Source organism: Mercenaria mercenaria, chromosome 5 (genome assembly GCF_021730395.1).
Source record: "Mercenaria mercenaria strain notata chromosome 5, MADL_Memer_1, whole genome shotgun sequence".
NCBI lineage: Eukaryota > Metazoa > Mollusca > Bivalvia > Venerida > Veneridae > Mercenaria > Mercenaria mercenaria.
In genome coordinates, this window is record NC_069365.1 from 78460001 (window position 1) to 78478296 (window position 18296).

Consider the following 18296-nt stretch of genomic DNA (forward strand, 5'->3'; position numbering starts at 1 on the left):
TGTGTCAATGCATGTCAAAAGATGTCCAATTAACAAGAAAATTGCAATGCATAATTACCTGGGGTCATCGCTATGGATTAACAATTTGTATTAGGCGTAAATGTGATATCTTTTTATCTTTAGTTCATTTTCATTGGCGCCTGTTTTATGTAACAAGTTGTAGATTTATTTTTTTTCGAAAACAATACCAAACTTGCAGATATTGTCGATCTTTTCACAATATTTTGTACGACGTTTCAGACCATCCGCAGAATCGGTTTTCATCCGCAATCGGCCGTATTCGAATTAAATTTTGAAGTAGTTAATAATAAAATCAAGAAAAACGTATGATTGATGCTCAAGTTCATGTTGAATGAGGTTTAAGTCTGCCTTACTTGCATTTTACACGACGATTTTTACACGCCGATTGAAATTTTTCAAAATGGAGGCAGTAATACAACAGCGCGTCACGTGTTTAAATTGGACGACCTGCTATTTTTAGATAAAATTGCGACGGTCTAAATTATAATCGTTTTGATTTTTTGTATCATTTTGTAGCTAAAACACTGAATTAGTTAAATATGTTCATGATTATACTGACAGAATCGTGAAATAAAACGCTAGGATCGGCGGGTTTCGCTATGTAGGATCGGGTTACCCGAAACAAACCTTTTTTGGCCTTATTTACGATGATCCACGCTTAAAACAAATAAATACGCTGTGTATATGCCAATCACTTAATAAGAATTTAAAGCTTCCATTAAAACTAACCGAATATTCGAATATATTGATTTCAGTATTCGTTCCCATCCCTAAATATAAATAATTTAATCAGATTTCATAATCCATTTTGGTAAAAACAAATAAATTTTGAGAAAGATTGAAATACACGAGTCTTATGACATACATATATTTTGGACAGGAAATAAATTTGGATAACTGTATACTAAATGGTTAAATAATAGCGCGGCCTTAAATTTTCACATGGGTCGTAGCGCGAAATATGCGAAAATTCGTCCTGCACGAACAACAATGATTTCACAGTATTTTAGAATATAGGTTAAAATGAATGAAATGCAAAAAAAATTATTTAAACTCTATTTCGTTATTCAAAAAAGTTCTTAGCAAACCTTAGACATGTTATTCTGGATTAAAGTGCACAACCATACATAATGTACCATTTTGTATGATCTATAGGGTGTACATGGTGAGGATAAAATGTGAGAGTAACCAGGTAACGACCAGTAGACTACAGAGTGTCATCAGCAGCTTGTTCCCCAAGGGCCAGAAAGTGGTCACACCTAAAGATATGCCACTCAACATCTTTGTGAAAATTATACAGTTCATAGCTACCGTAAGTGCAAGTTAATCAGATTTTCATAGTGTCTTTAGGTGTAAGTTTATCAGATTTCCATAGCGACTGTAGGTGTAAGTTTATCAAATTTTCCTGGCTTTGGTAAGTGTGAGTTTATCAGATTTTCCTGGCTTTGGTAAGTGCAAGTTTATCAGATTTTCTTGGCTTTGGTAAGTGTGAGTTTATCAGATTTTCCTGGCTTTGGTAAGTGCAAGTTTATCAGATTTTTCAGATTTTCCTGGCTTTGGTAAGTGTGAGTTTATCAGATTTTCCTGGCTTTGGTAAGTGCAAGTTTATCAGATTTTCCTGGCTTTAGTAAGTGTGAGTTTATCAGATTTTCCTGGCTTTGGTAAGTGCAAGTTTATCAGATTTTCCTGGCTTTGGTAAATGTGAGTTTATCAGATTTTCCTGGCTTTGGTAAGTGCAAGTTTCTCAGATTTTAATAGCAAGAGTAGATGCAAGTTTATCAGATTTTCATAGCAACAGTATGAGCAAGTTTATCAGATTTTCATAGCAGTGGTAGATGCAAGTTTATCAGATTTTTTTTTTGGTAAAAGTATGTGCAAGTAATCAGATTTTCATGGCAGCAGTAGAAGCAAGTTTGTCAGGTTTTCATAGTGACAGTAGATGCAAGTTTATCAAATTTTCATAGCTATGGAAGATGCAAGTTTGTCAGGTTTTCATAATGACAGTAGATGTAAGTTTATCAAATTTTCATAGCTACGGTAGATACAAGTTTGTCAGAGATTTTCATAATGACGGTAGATGCAAGTTTGTCAGAGTTTCATAGCTACGGTAGGTGCAAGTTTGTCTGATTTTCTCGAGGTAAGACTGTTTAAATTTGCTGTGCCATCCCTATCTTCTGGCAAACAGTGAGACCTATTTCACTCTTTCAGTAAGGAGAACTTCGACAATGAGTTCTATGATTGTGAGTTGTTCAAAATTATATGTTTCATCTGCCAATGTTTCTTATTTTTCACTGTTTGGAAGATACCTGATGGTAAAGTGGACTGACACATTTAATACAGTTGAAGATACTGTAGTGTCTCTGTAAATCATTCAGTTTCTTAGGCACTAAATTTCGTGGTTTTGGTTTCGCGGGGATATGTATTTTGTGGATTTCAGCTTTTTAACTTAAAATGGACTGGAATTAACTTGTTTGTTGGTGTTAAATTTTGTGGATAGACTCAGTCACAAAATCCATGAAAATTAGTCCCAAATGAATATTAATGATTTTACAGTACAATTTTATATTTAGAAATTGAATGGAACAGCTGTTTAGTATGAATCTTGTTGAGATTTAGCAGGCATGTATTTACAAAAAGTACTCGAAATAATAAGCAAGATAAATTTGAAGGAAAACGCTATTTTAACTGATTTTGCAAGTTACAATCATTTCTACTGTTACAGATTTGATAAAATGATAACAGCAAGATTTTTTACATACATGTTCTTCTCTTTCCTTCATTGCAGGAGCGTTTAGATTTTGCCATGAAAGAGATTATATTTGACTTGTTGAGTGTTGGAAAGAAGTCCAATTTTCTCACTCCAGAGGTAATCAGTACTCCTTAATGCTTTTGTTTGAGACGTGGTCTAAACCAGGCCATGTTATTCTGTTTTTTAACCCTTACCCTGCTAAATTTCTATAATGAACTAGTCCATCTTTCAATTTGGACAGTACCATTAACCGTTAAAAGGGGTGCTAACCTAAAAGACACTGACTGAATAGCAAAGGCTGATAATGATCTACATTGGTTGCAAAGGCAGAATCAAATGTGTCTAGCATTCTTCATTTTGAAAAATGTTTATAAAAAACTCCCTGTCCTGTTGATTTACTTCTTTCACTTGTGAAAGAGTGCTTTAACTGAAAACGTCTTTAAATCACTACCAAGTCTCTGCCAGGAAAATATGTACTGGTTTTATAGAGAAATTGTGAGCTTGTAGTGGGTTTTGAATTTGTAACATCTCATTTTAGGGGCTGTCACCTTAACCAGTAGACCACTATCACCCATATACTGTTTAAAGACTTTTTACCATGTTCAGTATTATTTTTCCTTGATGAACTCTTAGTAAGAATATTTTTTTCTTCAGAGAATGAGTATAGGCCTGAGAGCTTTCCTGGTAGTTGCAGACAGTCTGCAGCAGTGTGATGGTGACCCACCAATGCCACAATCCAATACTGTGTACCCTTCTGGAGCCACTGTACGTGTCAAGAAAACCTTCCTGAACAAGATGTTAACAGAAGATATGGCGAAACATATCGGGTTGTCCCAGTATGTTCCATATCTGCTGAAGACATTTGACTCGATGTTACGAACTTTGGATTTGAATGTTGGTCGACCTTTGTTGCTTACAAAACCTGAAAATGTTAACAAGGAGCCAGAGGAAGTAATTACGTAAGTTTTCTTTACAAATGATTAATTTATTCTTCACCTTATTCAATTGATTGCAGCATTTATTCTTCACCTTATTCAATTAATTTCCAACTTATTCAATTAATGGGAGCATTTATGCTTGACCTTACTCAATTAATTTCCACCTTATTCAATTAATAGCAACTTATTCAATTAATTGCAGCATCTATTCTTCACATTAATTCAATTGATTTGTACCTTATTTATCTAATTGTAGTATGTACTCTTCACTTTACTTATTTAATTGCAGCATTTACTCTTCACCATAGTCAATTAATTGTAGCATTTACTCTAAGCTTATTCAATTAATTACAGCTTTACTGTTCAACTTAATCAATAAATAACATCTAGGAGGCAAATGAGTACACTCATCAGAAAATGTTTCTCTTCGACACATGTCCTTGCAGTGTAATCTGATACAAATTTATTCAATAATCAAGTGCATACTGTTTTGTATAAGATTTTATTGAAGGATATGTAATATCGGTACTATTATGTAGATGACTGTCTGTCATAGGTTTCACCAAGTCCCAAATAAGATGGTTCCATGTAATAGGAAATTTTTGTACTCTGTAAGGCAAAGTGACATAGTCTGCAGATTTAAAACAATCCACAAAAAAAGTTAATCATATTGTTGAATACTAAGAAACAGGGTTTGAATCAGTTATCACACGCGTACCCTATTGTGAATGATCATAGCCCTGGTATCTGTGGAACCATGCAACTAAATTTCAAGCATTATGTACCTGTTTGAAATTGGGATAATGTTAGAGGTGGTTGTGTGTGAAAAATAGGGTACGAAGAACTCGTTAATATTTAGTGGTGGACTAATTTTGGTGGATTTTAACCCTTACCCTGATGAATTTCTATAATGAACTTGTCCATCTTTCAATTTAGACAGTACCATTAACTGTTAAAAGGGGTGCTTACCAAAAATATACTGACTGAATGGCGAACAGTGCAGACCATGATCAGACTGCTCGATGATCTTGGTCTGCACTGGTCGCAAAAGCAGAATCACTTGCCGGCAGCAGGCTAAGGGTTAATCAAATCCAAATGATCAAATAAAATTCCTTCTCATTTCATGTTCAGTAGTCAAAATCGATCAGTTTATATCCTCATGAAATAGCCATTTTGGCCAAAACTAAAATTTTGCCTAGAATTTAAATAATTTCACACTGTGAGATTTTGATTTGCCAATATCATCTTAAATACTGATAGTCGAGGACGTATGATGTTTACACCTTCAGTCAATTTAGTGGAGATGGGTTAACCTGCTGGCTGCAAGTGATTCTGCCTTTGCAACCAGTGCATACCAAGATCAGCCTGCACATCCGTGCAGTCTGACCATTGTCTGCTCTGTTCGCTATTCGGTCAGTAAATTTTCAGTGAACACCCCTTCGAATGATAAATGGTATTGCCCAAATAGAATGATGGACAAGTTCATGATAGAAATTAAGCAGGGTAAGGGTTAAATACTTAAAAATGATGTGAATAAATAAAATGTGTTATTGAAGTATTTAATGCAAATTTAAAACACCATTGATGTTTTGTAGGTCAGTTTTATCAGTACTAAACTTCCTGCTTTGCAGAACAAAAGAAATAAAGAAATGAGATAAATTTTGGGTTTTGCAGATTTTAATAAGTTTGTTTATATAGCATGTTCCTGGTTCTAGAGTAATGAAAAATGAAATTGAATACAGAATGCTTTCCTGGTTTACATTACATGTGATAAAAAAGGATTGTATTTTAGAGCTGATGCACTTTAAGGTAGTTCTGCATGTTTGGATCGAAATTTTTTCTACAGTGTGGAATTTGATTAAACTCTGATTTTTCAAAACTTCAGAATATACTAAGAAAATTCAGTAAATAAAAAAGATAAGGTCGTGTGCTTGATTTTTTGCTAGACTCATTTGAAAAATTTAAACCTCACGCAAATTTTCATAACGGGAGTCTATAAGAAAATCGCAAATTTCATAACATTTTCGCGAATAGAAATTTTTCTACAATGTAGATTTTAATGAAACTTCTCAAAGTCGTAAATAAACATATGATCTATAACTTGGTGAAATAAAATGTATAGGTCTGTGTGCTTATTTTTGAGATATTTGACCATGATTAAAGTTAACAGCACATTTCAAGCTAATTTTCAGACATTATTTTGAATTGTTTAACGTGTCAGATGTTTTAATATCATATTTTAACTTTAGGAAGAAAGCAACATTGCCATTGTAATAAATTTAGTCGCGGGTTGCCATTTATTCATAAAATATTTTTCATTTCCGTCCGCCGAATCCAGGCTTTATTCTACGTTTTCCGGATAAATGACGTTACGCCATCACTTCCGGTTTATCAAACGTGCAGAACTACCTTAATGATAATGGTATACCTTGATAAAAATGATGTAAAGCATAGTATACTTTCCTGGTTCGGAACTCAATATGATAAATTTAATAGAGTTTTATATTTTGACGCTGATTGTATTTTGAAGCTAAAATTAAGCAGTAATTAGGTATGCAGATTTTCCTGGTCCAGTAGTGAGATCAACAAAGTGTACCAAAATAGCCATGGATTTTGAACTTTCATGAATGTTTGAGAAACCAGGCTCGGGTGTATATTTTTGTTATAAAGGATTTTAATTTTAGTTCAGAGTAAGGAAAAAAATAAGTGCCAGTGAGATTTTGTTGATCTGTACTTGCATAGTCGAGGTGATTTTCAGTGATTTTTGCTGTTAATTTTAGTTTGAAAATGCATAAACATGCTGTTTTACAATGTCTTAGGTGAATAATAATTCACTGTAGTAAAAAACATATAGACATTCAGAGAGAGTTTTAAAAAATGAGGAAGAAGTGTGATTAAACATATGCTAGAATATGTGTAACCGGATCTTGAAATAGTTAAAATTTAACATACAAGTGAACAAAAATTTTTTTTTATCTTTTAGAGGGGAAAAGAAACCCAAGATGGATCTGTTTCGTACATGTATAGCTGCCATACCCAGGTTGATCCCAGACGGTCTCAGCAAGTCTGAGCTGGTGGAATTGGTGACAAGACTTACTGTACACTTTGATGAAGAACTCAGAGGGTAGGTGCACTTAGTCCATCTTTCATATTTGCTCTTTTGTGTGCGGTTAGAGTAGTTTTAAGTGGAATTACTGACAACCAGTTTGGAAAAAATCTTGTGCATGTGCATAAAATTACTGTTGATTGGGTAAAATTTGTGATAGATTTATTTTTGCTAATTTTTAGCTCACCTGAGCCAAAGGCTCATGGTGAGCTTTTGTGACCGCTCAGTGTCCGTCGTGTGTCATGCATCATGTGTCGTGTGTTGGTCAACATTTTATAATTGTTCAAATAATGTCCCTGGGGTGAAAAGAGGCCCTGCCCTGGGGGTACCAAGTTTATCATAAACTTACATAGGAAAAAAAAGTTGAAGATCTTCTTGTCTGAAAGTTCAAGGCCTAGGCCTTTGGTATTTGGTATGTAGCATTGCCTGGTTGATCTCTTAACAAGTTTGTCCAAATTATGCCTCTTGGGTGAAAAGAGGCCCCGCCCTCAGTGTCACTTTTTATAATTAGGAGTTATACAGGAAAAAATACTTCAAAAATTATGAGATCATATTTCCTAGACTGTTTTAAAATAATTACCTGATGATCCCAAGTGATTAGGGATCACTTGACTGTGACCTTGACCTACTGACCTACTTCCTTGTTTTTTAAGATACAGCCTTGAAAGGATGACATGTACAGTTTTACACACCAGTCTTAAAACTGACTTTCAGTTACCATTAATGTGACCTACTGACCTACCTTCTTAATATTTTAGCATCAGTTTGCCATTTGAAACATGTGGCTCATATTACTCAGGTGAGCAATACAGGGTCATCATGACCCTCTTGTTGTGAATATTGTCACTTGCTTATTCCGGTCATCATCTGTATTAAATTGCATTACGACCTCAAACACAGTCACTTTTCCTGAACTCTTAGCACCGCGTATAAGGTTGCTGAATATAAAATTTCTAAATCAAGCATAGGCAAAGTACCCCTGTCTCCAGTAGTCAATGAATAATATCTTGTAACTTCAGAATAAACAACTAAGCATCAGCATTTAGGATGCAGTTTGACAACATGCAATAATATAAATTAGTATTTTAATTAACCAAAGTTTTCATTACTGTTTGTATTGATTAAAGATTTTGGTTTGCTGTATTTCGTATGTTCGGATACAAAGAGGTTTAAGTGATCTGCATATATTTTCATTACTCATATTTTATTTCAGATTGGCATTTCAAGCCTTACAGAATCTCATGCAGGAATCTGACGTGTGGAAAGAACATGTGGTCAGAGGTAACTATAATGAATTCACAGCCTTAAAACTACTGTATTTTTCTTTCTGTAAGACGGTCCTTTTATAAGACGCGTCCCGTAAATTACTCTAAAATCATCGGCATTTTGTAGACCCTTTTATAAATACTTGAGGTCAACGAGCCTCACTCGGGGTGTTGAATTCTTCATGTGAGGAACCCATCCAGCTGGCTTACGGAAGGTCGGTGGTTCTACCCAGGTGCCCTCTCGTGATGAAATAATGCAGGGAGGGGCACCTGAGGTCTTCCTCCGCCATTAAAGCTGGAAAGGCGCCGTATGACCTATCATGTGTCGTTGCGACGTTAAATCCAACAAAAAAAAAAAGAAGGTCAACTACATTCACTCATTTATTAGACAAGACAACTTAAAAGGTCTGATTTTTAAGGAGAAAAACCTGGTCTTACAGGTGAGGAAATGTAGTATGTTTGTTTTAAACATTGCAGCTTGTCTAGATTGAAAAAGGAGCTTTACTCTAATCCAAATATTTTGTGTTAATGTCATACAGTACAGATGTTATATCTTTATTAGCTTATCCTCATTTGTACCAGGACAAGAATTTTGTCAAAAATAAAGCTAGTTGCAGGAAAAGGCTTTATAGCACAAAACAGATTCAAGAAACTTATCAAGATTCAAGTAAAAATTTCAGAGTTTATGAAAGAGCCAGTCTGTACCAAAATTACGAACTTTTTAGCAGGCCAAATAAAAATTTACATGGATATCTAGGGCAGTCAGACACATTTAAGAAACTCTGTAGAAGAAATAAGAAAGATTACTTTTAATCTTTGGGAGTTGTTTAAATGTTGAATTCTACCAAATGTTTTTATAGCATTCACCAGTGAAAACTGAATCCTCATCTACGTAATGTATTAAAAAATAGCTTAGCAACACCATCCAACCTAACCACTACAGTCAAGTTGACTTGAAATTTTAGCAGTAAGCCTAACAGCATCAAACCTGCCTATTACGGACAAGGTCACTTCAAATTTTAGCAGTCGTAGAGATTTTTTATTTTTAGGTTTTGTGCAGTTTATACAGAAGGAAATTAGTGACACCAATATACAGCAGAGTCAGCAGCTGGACAGTGCCCTACGTCTGTTGATGCAGCTTATATCCAAATACAATATCCAGAAGGTATGTTGTTTATACAGCACACTTTCATTTTAGCTCTATTTGCTTGATTTTCATCATTTATGACAAATTGTCAAATGGTTTAAAAAAGCATACTGTGAAATCATTAGTTTTCTTGAGAGGCTAGATTTTGTGGTTGAGTCAATCATTAAAATTAAAACTAATTTCAAATTCCTAATTTAATTTTATGATCACTGAAATATGAAGATGGATTTCCCCATAAAAAGCTGTTTTGACCAAAACCACAAAATTTCATGTAATAAAGTAGTTTTACAGTACATCAAAGCTTGTTCAAGTAGTGATTTTCTCTTGGAAAAGTATGTTGGATTTTGGAGTGTATTTTGGAGTGTATTTAAAACATAAGAGATAGCTCAAAATACAATTTTGTTAAAAACATAATGCAAAATCATCAATATTCACTAATTCTCCTGGATTTTGTGGTTGCATTAAACTAAATCCAAACAATCAAATAAAAGTCTTATCCATGTTATTTTGAAAACTCTTTGTACATTTACCTGTTATGTAAATACCAGATCATTGTAAGTAAACTTGATGCCCCTATTTTTTTTAGTATGTTGGTATATCAGGGAGCTTGCTAGCCTTGCATGAAGTTGAAGGTCTCGCCCTTGTGATGTTGTGTAATCATCGAGTTGTCACAAGAAAGCTTGCGGCTCATCTACTGAAGGAAGTGAAGCAGATTTTCTCCTCTGTGCCTGCTCTCTCTTCAGAACATGTAATATATTCTTTTATCATTTTTTTTCACAAATAAATTGTTTGTTAATACAAATTGAAGTGATGTTTTTAAAACTGTTTTGTTTGTTGTATCAAGAAAATCAATCCAGCCTTTCAGAATTTATTTACTACTCGCCCTCGGCTTAGCAAATTATTTTATCAAGAAGTGACTTTGCATGTCTGCTGAGCCATGTGAGCAAAGCAGTATTTACTGTGGAATTAATTTTCATGTGGGATAATTTTCTTGATTGAGTCGATTGAGTCACTTTTAATCCCAGCGATGCAGTAAAATTTCCGTTCATTTTGTGCTACAATGTCAAAATTCATGAATTTATATCCACACAAAACAGCTGCTTTGGCAAAAATCATAAAGTTTCATGCCCGCAACTTTCTTGCCCTTGAAATTCAATGATTTCACAGTAATTCTATAATGCAGGTTGTGTGTACAAGCCTGTTGGAGGCCATGGATCAGGCCTGTCCTGCTGTAATAGAGAGATTACTTCCATCTCTGGTGCCATCTGAAAGGGTAAGGTTTATGTGAATTGATGATTTAGGTGAATTTATACATAAGTACTTGGAAATTCTATGTTTGATATATGCGTAAGAAAAAATACACAAGTCAATTCTTGTCTAGGTGCTAATATGTGAAATTTCCAAAGGTAGACTTGATTAAATGATTGTGGCAAATTTTGTCTGTGTATTGCTAGTATCTGTCAGCAGTTCTTTGTGAAAGGATGTTCCATTTCTCTGGGTAAGTTTCAGTGGTGTATTGATATACATCTATAGGTTTTATAATGTTCATGACTATTTCAGGGACTTATAAAAGCCATTGATATTGTATGCCATAATCTGCAACAACTTCTTAAGGCATGATGAAAATCTTAAAAATGCAAATAAGGGTGTTGCCTAAAATACAACTGCTCAGTCTCCTATATGTAATACTATCTTTTCAGACGTTTATCCTGAACTGTTCAAGTGTTGACCTTCAGTGGTTACTAGAGAGGTCAGCCACTGTTTGGAGCAGTTCCCATGATGACAAGGAGGAGCCTCGGTCTGAGTCCAATTTCTCAAAGGTTGATCCATGGATGCAGTGTATTGCCATGTTTGTCTCCAAGGACTTTGCAATGACCAGTTGTCAGCTTGCAATAGCTCATGCCTGGCCTATAGTATATACCAGACTCAATGCTTTGTATACATTGTTAGACCCTGGGTAAGATATTTCATTATTTAAAACCAGAAGAATTTTTTTCAAACACAAATTAGAAAGATCAACACTGAAACGGCTCCCTTTAAAATCACTGTAAAATCACAATATGATCTTAAACACTGTCATTATTAGGAAAAACCCAACAAAACAAATACAAAAAGTACTTGTGTGTTAAGTAATGCCTTGATCGGTAACTTGAGGTCATCTCTCATTCTTAAAAGGTAAAAAGTCTGCATGAATATTAATGATTTTAAAGTAGCTTGGAATTGAAAGTACAGCACAACCTCTCTTGAGCAGACCCCATTTTGAAAACAGAAATCTGTTTGTTGTGCAGAGGTTATTGCCCTGGAGAGGTTAATTTACTAAGAATTTTACCTTATGGGAAATGTTGTTGCGCTGCACAGTATTAAGATATATGACTGGTACTGACACTACAGTTTCCGTATCATTACATATCAGTTAACTATTCAGCATGCTTACGACATAGATTTAGCTCAGCTCACTTTCAGGTTTCTGTAAAAACTGGTGAATGCTGAACTTGTATACAGACAATACATAATTGCCTATCATCATAACAGGTCCACTGCCTTAAACAGACATCTAAATCCAGGTGAATGTCTAGTAAACATACATTCTTAAAACCAGCATGCCAGAATTTAAGAACTTACACAGAAATCTTAAAACTTACATTATTTTAACATCCAGTTTTCTGTCTGCAGTAACATGATCAACGAGAATCGGGCATCGTCATTTATCCGGTCAGGAAGTAAGAAGGCACCTACAGAGAAAGATCATCATATGCAGCTGTGGCAGAATTATGTCATCTTGGCGTGTAGTGTGGCACAGAATACACCTATCACAGATATTGTAAATAGGATTGTCCTTCCTGAACCAAGGTATGTTCAGTCAAGCAACCAGCAATGACACAGTCTGGCTGCTAAATTTCTATAATGAACTTGTCCATCTTTCAATTTGGACAGTACCATTAACTGTTAAAAGGGGTGCTTACCAAAGAGATAGTGACAGAATAGCGAACAGTGCAGATCATGCTCAGACTACACGGATTTGCAGGCTGATCTTAGTCTGCACTGGTTGCGAAGGCAGAATCATTTGCCGCCAGCAGGCTAAGAGTTAAGGCTGGTGGTTACTTGAGACAAGTTGAAATTAGAACTTTTAGTAAGAAAGAAAAGTCAGTTTTAGAATTCAGCTGACTGGCTGCTTAAAGCAAGCTGCAGCATGAAGCAGGTGGTCACACAGGTATGTTCAACTGTTTGCATGTATGTAGTTTTACTGTGTCATGAAATTATGTCATTTTATTGTGTGCTGTGGCATACATAATTACTGGTAGAATGAATAATATTTTTCTCTTGAGTCTGGTGTATGTATTTCAAATTTAGAATGCTCGGACTGTGCATCTGTGCAGCAAGTTTGCATTATTTTCTTTTAAAAGATATAATATATATATATACATGTTTCAAAATTAGTGCAGAGGGAGACTTGAAATAAAGAGATAAAATAATGTGGAAATAAATCTGTTGATTACATAGTACAGAAGGAAAAATAGATTTAGAAAGATAACTTTATTAATGTTTGAAACTCGAAGAGACTTAAAGAAACTATTTAAGACTTTGTGTTTATTCATTTCTAGCACATTAACTGAAGAGAAGGCAGACAAGAACTCCAATGTTTGCAGCATGTTTAAACAGCTGGTTCCTCTGATCAGATGTGAGAGCGCCGACATGAGGGATACCATCGTAAATGGTCTCGGATATACAAATCCTGTAGTGTTCAAGTATGTATTACAAAACTTGATTTGCTTTTGTGGTTAGTAGTTAAAGGTCAAGGTCTCAGTTACCTTGAGACTGAAACAGCTGGAGAACCCTTGGCTCTACACTGCTACATAGGACGATTGTTTGTGCTTACTATATGATCCCACTTGCTTTTTTGGATCAGTAGGTCAAAGTTCAAGGTGACAATGACCTACAGAATGAAAATGATCAAAAACTATAGAATGCTTTGGCTTCAGAAGTCAAACTTAATATGATCAGTAGATGACCCCTATTGCCCATGTTGATTTGAAGCTTTCAAATTATTTGAAATGGTACTGAATTTCTGAAGTGCACATTTCACCTGAAGTAAAAGGTTAAAAAAACCAAAGTGGAGGTTCCTTATTCCAGTTTATACCATTTTTAGCTCATCTGATTTTTTGAAAAAAAATGATGAGTTATTGTCATCACTTGAGCGGTTGTCGGCGTTGGCGTCTGCGTCGGCGTTGCCTGGTTAAGTTTTATGTTTAGGTCAGCTTTTCTCCTAAACTATCAAAGCTATTGCTTTGAAACTTGGAATACTTGTTCACCATCATAAGCTGACCCTGTATAGCAAGAAACATAACTCCATCTTGCTTTTTGCAAGATTTATGGCCCCTTTTGTACTTAGAAAATATCAGATTTCTTGGTTAAGTTTTATGTTTAGGTCAACTTTTCTCCCAAACTATCAAAGCTATTGCTTTGAAACTTGGAATGCTTGTTCACCATCATAAGCAGACCCTGTACATCAAGAAACATAACTCCATCTTGCTTTTTGCAAGATTTATTGCCCCTTTTGGACTTAGAAAATCAGTTTTCTTGGTTAAGTTTTATGTTTAGGTCAGCTTTTATCCTAAACTATCAAAGCTATTGCTTTAAAACTTGCAACACTTGTTCACCATCTTAAGTTGACCCTGTACAGCAAGAAACATAACTCCATCCTGCTTTTTGCTAAATTTATGGCCCCTCTTGGACTTAGAAAATAACAGATTTCTTGGTTAAGTTTTATGTTTAGGTCAACTTTTTCTCTTAAACTATCAAAGCTATTGCTTTGAAACTTGCAACACTTGTTCACCATCATAAGCTGACCCTGTACAGCAAGCAGCGTAACTCCATCCTGCTTTTTGCAATAATTATTGCCCCTTTTGGACTTAGAAAATCATTTTCTTGGTTGAGTATTATGTTTAAGTCAACTTTTCTCATAAACTATCAAAGCTATTGCTTTAAAACTTGCAACAGTTTTTCACCATCATAAGTTGACACTGTACATCAAGAAACATAACTCTGTCCTGCTTTTTGCAAGAATGATGGCCCTTTTTAGACTTAGAAAATCATGGGTAGGACAATATTTCTATTACACAAAAAAAATCAGATGAGCGTCAGCACCCGCAAGGCGGTGCTCTTGTTTCTGCTTTGCAGCCATTCCTTTGCCATGAACTAAGTTTTCATCAACTTCATGTCCTGCCCCTGGGGGATTATTTGCTTGTGTTTGTCAGTTTCTGAGTAAGCCATTTTGCATACGATCAATAGTTGAAGAACATGTAGGCTCACAGATGTGATACTTGATTGAATGTATAGATGACCCTTACTTAGGTCAAGGTCAAAGTCATAGTGACCTTGATTATATAAATTACATATCCAGTTCCCTCCAACATGCTGTCATAGAGATTTATACATACATGTATACAAATAGGATAGAACTATGTAAAATATAACTTCAGGGAGTTAATGGAAGAGTTAGTTCCCTTGTTGAAAGAAGCTATAGAACGTAAGGCAGAGAACATCAAGAGGCGAAGAAAGCGTGATGTGTTCCGTGTTCAGCTGGCACACATATTTGAACTGATGGCAGAGCATAAAACATTTGCACAAAGGTGAGTTGATAAACTTTATACAATTATTGCCATTAAGTGAGGTTGATATGAGGAATTTATGGACCAAGTAAAAAGGAAAATTGACTAATGAAGTAGCCTGTGGTCGATATGACTTTTCCCAGGTCAATGAATTCTCATATCAGCCAAACCTTAAAGCAGCTGTTGTTTAATTGTGAAAATGTTTGAATACTTTTATGGTCTTGTATTATGAACAGAAATGCAGTTGTTAAATTTTTATGTAAAAAAAACATTTAAAGCTTTCAAATAATGGCATGTTTTCAAAAAAACTGATGTTAGGTAATCCATTTAGTTTTACATACATTATATAGAAAGAAATTTGAGACCACAAGTTACCTTCAAATAACAACATTTTTACCAATAAAAGGTTGTTACAAAGATGGGCATTTGCCTGTACTAGGTATTGATACTGACTACATATTTTTAGTGAGTCAGCAGTAATAGATGACAACCATTGTTTGACAAAACCATTTGTGGAGTATATAGATGGTGCTAGGATCTACCTGGAAGGAGAGAGTGATCGTGACTTGCCCACATTACAAGATATACGACTGCATTTCAGCAAGTTTGTTAGGCATCTCATCTGTAACACACCAGGTAAGTGAGATAATTCATGTGTCTTATCCTGAAAGGGGAGATAAGTTATGTATGTTTTAATTAAAGATAATATAATAGAAAATGGAAGAACAACTTCAAACTGTTAATAAATTTATTGCTTTCAATGCCTTCATCAGGGGTATAATGTTTACAATGAATAATGTTGATGATGTCATGCAGAGCACGACATCATAACAATGGTGTCAAAACGTATGCAACAGCATGGCATAATTTAACATTCAAAAACATTATACATATAATACAGAAAATGCACAGTGTGAAAGATCTATGAAGATAGTAAATTATTTCAAGATAAAACATACAGTTCTTTATATTAGTGAAAACTATAAGGAGTTTCATCTCTTACAAGGCAAAATGAGAGAATATATATAAAGATGTTTGCTTGTGGAAATTTATTCATTTTTAGTTACCAAAACAGACTTCAGTAAAGTCCTCTGTATTAGTTATCTCTTTATCCACCTACCTACCCTGTAGTAGTGTTTTTCGGGAATTACTGGTTTATTTATAAACTATACATCTTTTTAAATGAAAAATTTGGATATTGTGTGTGTATTTCAGTTGAGTACAAGCCATCTTTACTGACACGAGAGTTGAGATACAGTCTGTTTGATTTGTTTGCAAGTTGGAGTGGAAAGTTCAGTCATACATCTAGTGCAATAGACAGAAGGTATTGTGTATACCAGTCTCAAATCTCGGGACTCTGATTGGCTGTTGCTGGTCACATGTTTCGAATTGACCAATGTCAGTGTTGCATATTCAGACTGGTCTCCTATCAGTTTTATAACCTTTAACACTGGTGATGTTTTTCTTCAGCAAAACCACTAGAATTTAACTGAATTTTATTAGCTCGACTATTCATAGAATAGTAGAGCTATTGGACTCGCCCATGCGCCGGCGTCCACGTCCCGATTTGGTTAAGTTTTTGTATGTAAGCTGGTATCTCAGCAGCCACTTGTGGGAATGGATTGAAACTTCACACACTTATTCACTGTGATAAACTAACTTACATTGCACAGGTTCCATAACTCTATTTTGTTTTTTTTTACAAAATTATGCCCCTTTTTTGACTTAGAATTTTTAGGTTAAGGTTTTGTATGTAAGCTGGTAGCTCAGTAACCACTTGTGGGAATGGATTGAAACTTCACACACTTATTTACTGTGATAAACTGACTTACATTGCACAGGTTCCATATCTCTATTTTGCTTTTTTACAAAATTATGCCCCTTTTTCGACTTAGAATTTTTAGGTTAAGGTTTTGTATGTAAGCTGGTATCTCAGTATTCACTAATTGAAATGGATTGAAACTTCACACACTTGTTCACTGTCATGATCTGACATGCACAAAGCAGGTCCCATAACTTTATTTAGCTTTTTTACAAAATTATGCCCCTTTTTCAACATACAAACTTTTGGTTAAGTTTTTGTATGTAAGCTGGTATCTCAATATCCACTAATGGGAAAGGATTGAAACTTCACACACTTGTTCACTGTCATGATATGACATGCAGTACAAAGGGTCAATAACTCAACTTTGCATTTTACAGAATTATGCCCCTTTTTAAACTTAGGAAATTTGGGTTAAATTCTTATATGTAAGCTGGTATCTCAGTACCCACTGATGGGAATGGATTGAAACTTCACACACTTGTCCACTGTCATGAGCTGATAAGCACTATGCAGGTTCCATAACCCTATTTTGCTTTTTTTAAGTTATGCCCCTTTCTTGACTTTCGTATTCATTCAATCGACAAGGCTGTTGAATAGTCGAGCGTTGCTGTCCACCCACAGCTCTTGTTTGTTTGGGTGTTTCTCCATGCAGATTGAATGAGATCTTTCTTTGACTTCTTTATCTCTTTAAAATCATTTCCTTTGAGCACACCAAGATTTATCATAATTTAAAAGTCTGAAAAGCAAAAGATTTTTATCAGACATACAGAAATAAATCAGTAATTGCATGGAAGGCTGTTTTTAAGTGGATTTTTTTCTTACGAGCTACGCAGTAGTAACAAGGCACTGTCATTTTGTGAAAAGCATATTTGTACAAGAAGAATAAAGTTTTTTGGGGGGGAGCATGTTTTAAAAAAAATCCTCTTCATAAGTTGACTGTTTGAAGAATAGGTGGAGCTATTGGACTTACCCATTTGTCGGCATTCGCATCCGAATTTGGTGAAGTTTATGTATGTAAGGTGGTGTCGTGGTATCTCAGTACCAACTGATGGGAATGGATTGAAACTTCATACACTTGTTCACTGTGATGATCTGACATGCATGACTTTGCATATTTAGAAAATTATGCAATTTTTGGTTAACGGTCAGTTTTTGCATGTAAGCTGATATCTCAGTATCCTGTAATGGAAATGGATTGAAACTTTACACACTTGTTCACTGTGATGGGTTGACATGCATTGTACAGATTCTATAATCCTGTTTTGCATTTTTACAGAATTATGTCCCTTTTTCCAGGGGTCACACTGGGAATTTTTTGCTCTGAGCCACTGCTTTTTCCGAAGATAAAATTATGAGGCCAACAGCAGCATTGACGTTCTTGTAGGACTACATTATATGTACCAAAGTACTCATACTATTCAAGAAATTAATGTAGTTATTACATATTTCTTAGTAACCCTTTAAAAAGCTATTTAGAAAATCAGTTTGTGTTAATTTTTTAAAATTATCATTTTTATAAACATCTGACATTTAATAAAAAATTCTGAAAATCACATTTAAAATAAAGATGTCAAAAAAGAAGAAAAAATTGTTTAAAAAAACAGTGTCTTATTTTGAACATTGCCTATAAGTGGGT

At 34.7% G+C, this 18296-nt stretch overlaps 1 protein-coding gene across 8 annotated transcripts in view; it reads left to right on the forward strand.

Annotated features, from left to right (window-relative positions):
- LOC123557705 (protein furry-like) overlaps nucleotides 1–18296 on the forward strand; it is a 114382-nt gene that overhangs the window by 18551 nt on the left and 77535 nt on the right. For all 8 annotated transcript variants that reach the window (XR_008371081.1, XM_053544067.1, XM_053544069.1 and 5 more), the window contains 14 exons: nucleotides 1177–1333; nucleotides 2807–2887; nucleotides 3425–3729; nucleotides 6692–6832; nucleotides 8028–8095; nucleotides 9129–9244; nucleotides 9813–9974; nucleotides 10410–10499; nucleotides 10927–11183; nucleotides 11900–12076; nucleotides 12829–12972; nucleotides 14707–14856; nucleotides 15302–15471; nucleotides 16051–16159. Coding sequence is in view for 7 of the 8 variants with exons in the window: in XM_053544067.1 (XP_053400042.1) it covers nucleotides 1177–1333; nucleotides 2807–2887; nucleotides 3425–3729; nucleotides 6692–6832; nucleotides 8028–8095; nucleotides 9129–9244; nucleotides 9813–9974; nucleotides 10410–10499; nucleotides 10927–11183; nucleotides 11900–12076; nucleotides 12829–12972; nucleotides 14707–14856; nucleotides 15302–15471; nucleotides 16051–16159 (2127 nt within the window). In the remaining variant the exon portion in view is untranslated. The remainder of the gene's footprint in view (nucleotides 1–1176; nucleotides 1334–2806; nucleotides 2888–3424; nucleotides 3730–6691; nucleotides 6833–8027; nucleotides 8096–9128; nucleotides 9245–9812; nucleotides 9975–10409; nucleotides 10500–10926; nucleotides 11184–11899; nucleotides 12077–12828; nucleotides 12973–14706; nucleotides 14857–15301; nucleotides 15472–16050; nucleotides 16160–18296) is intronic.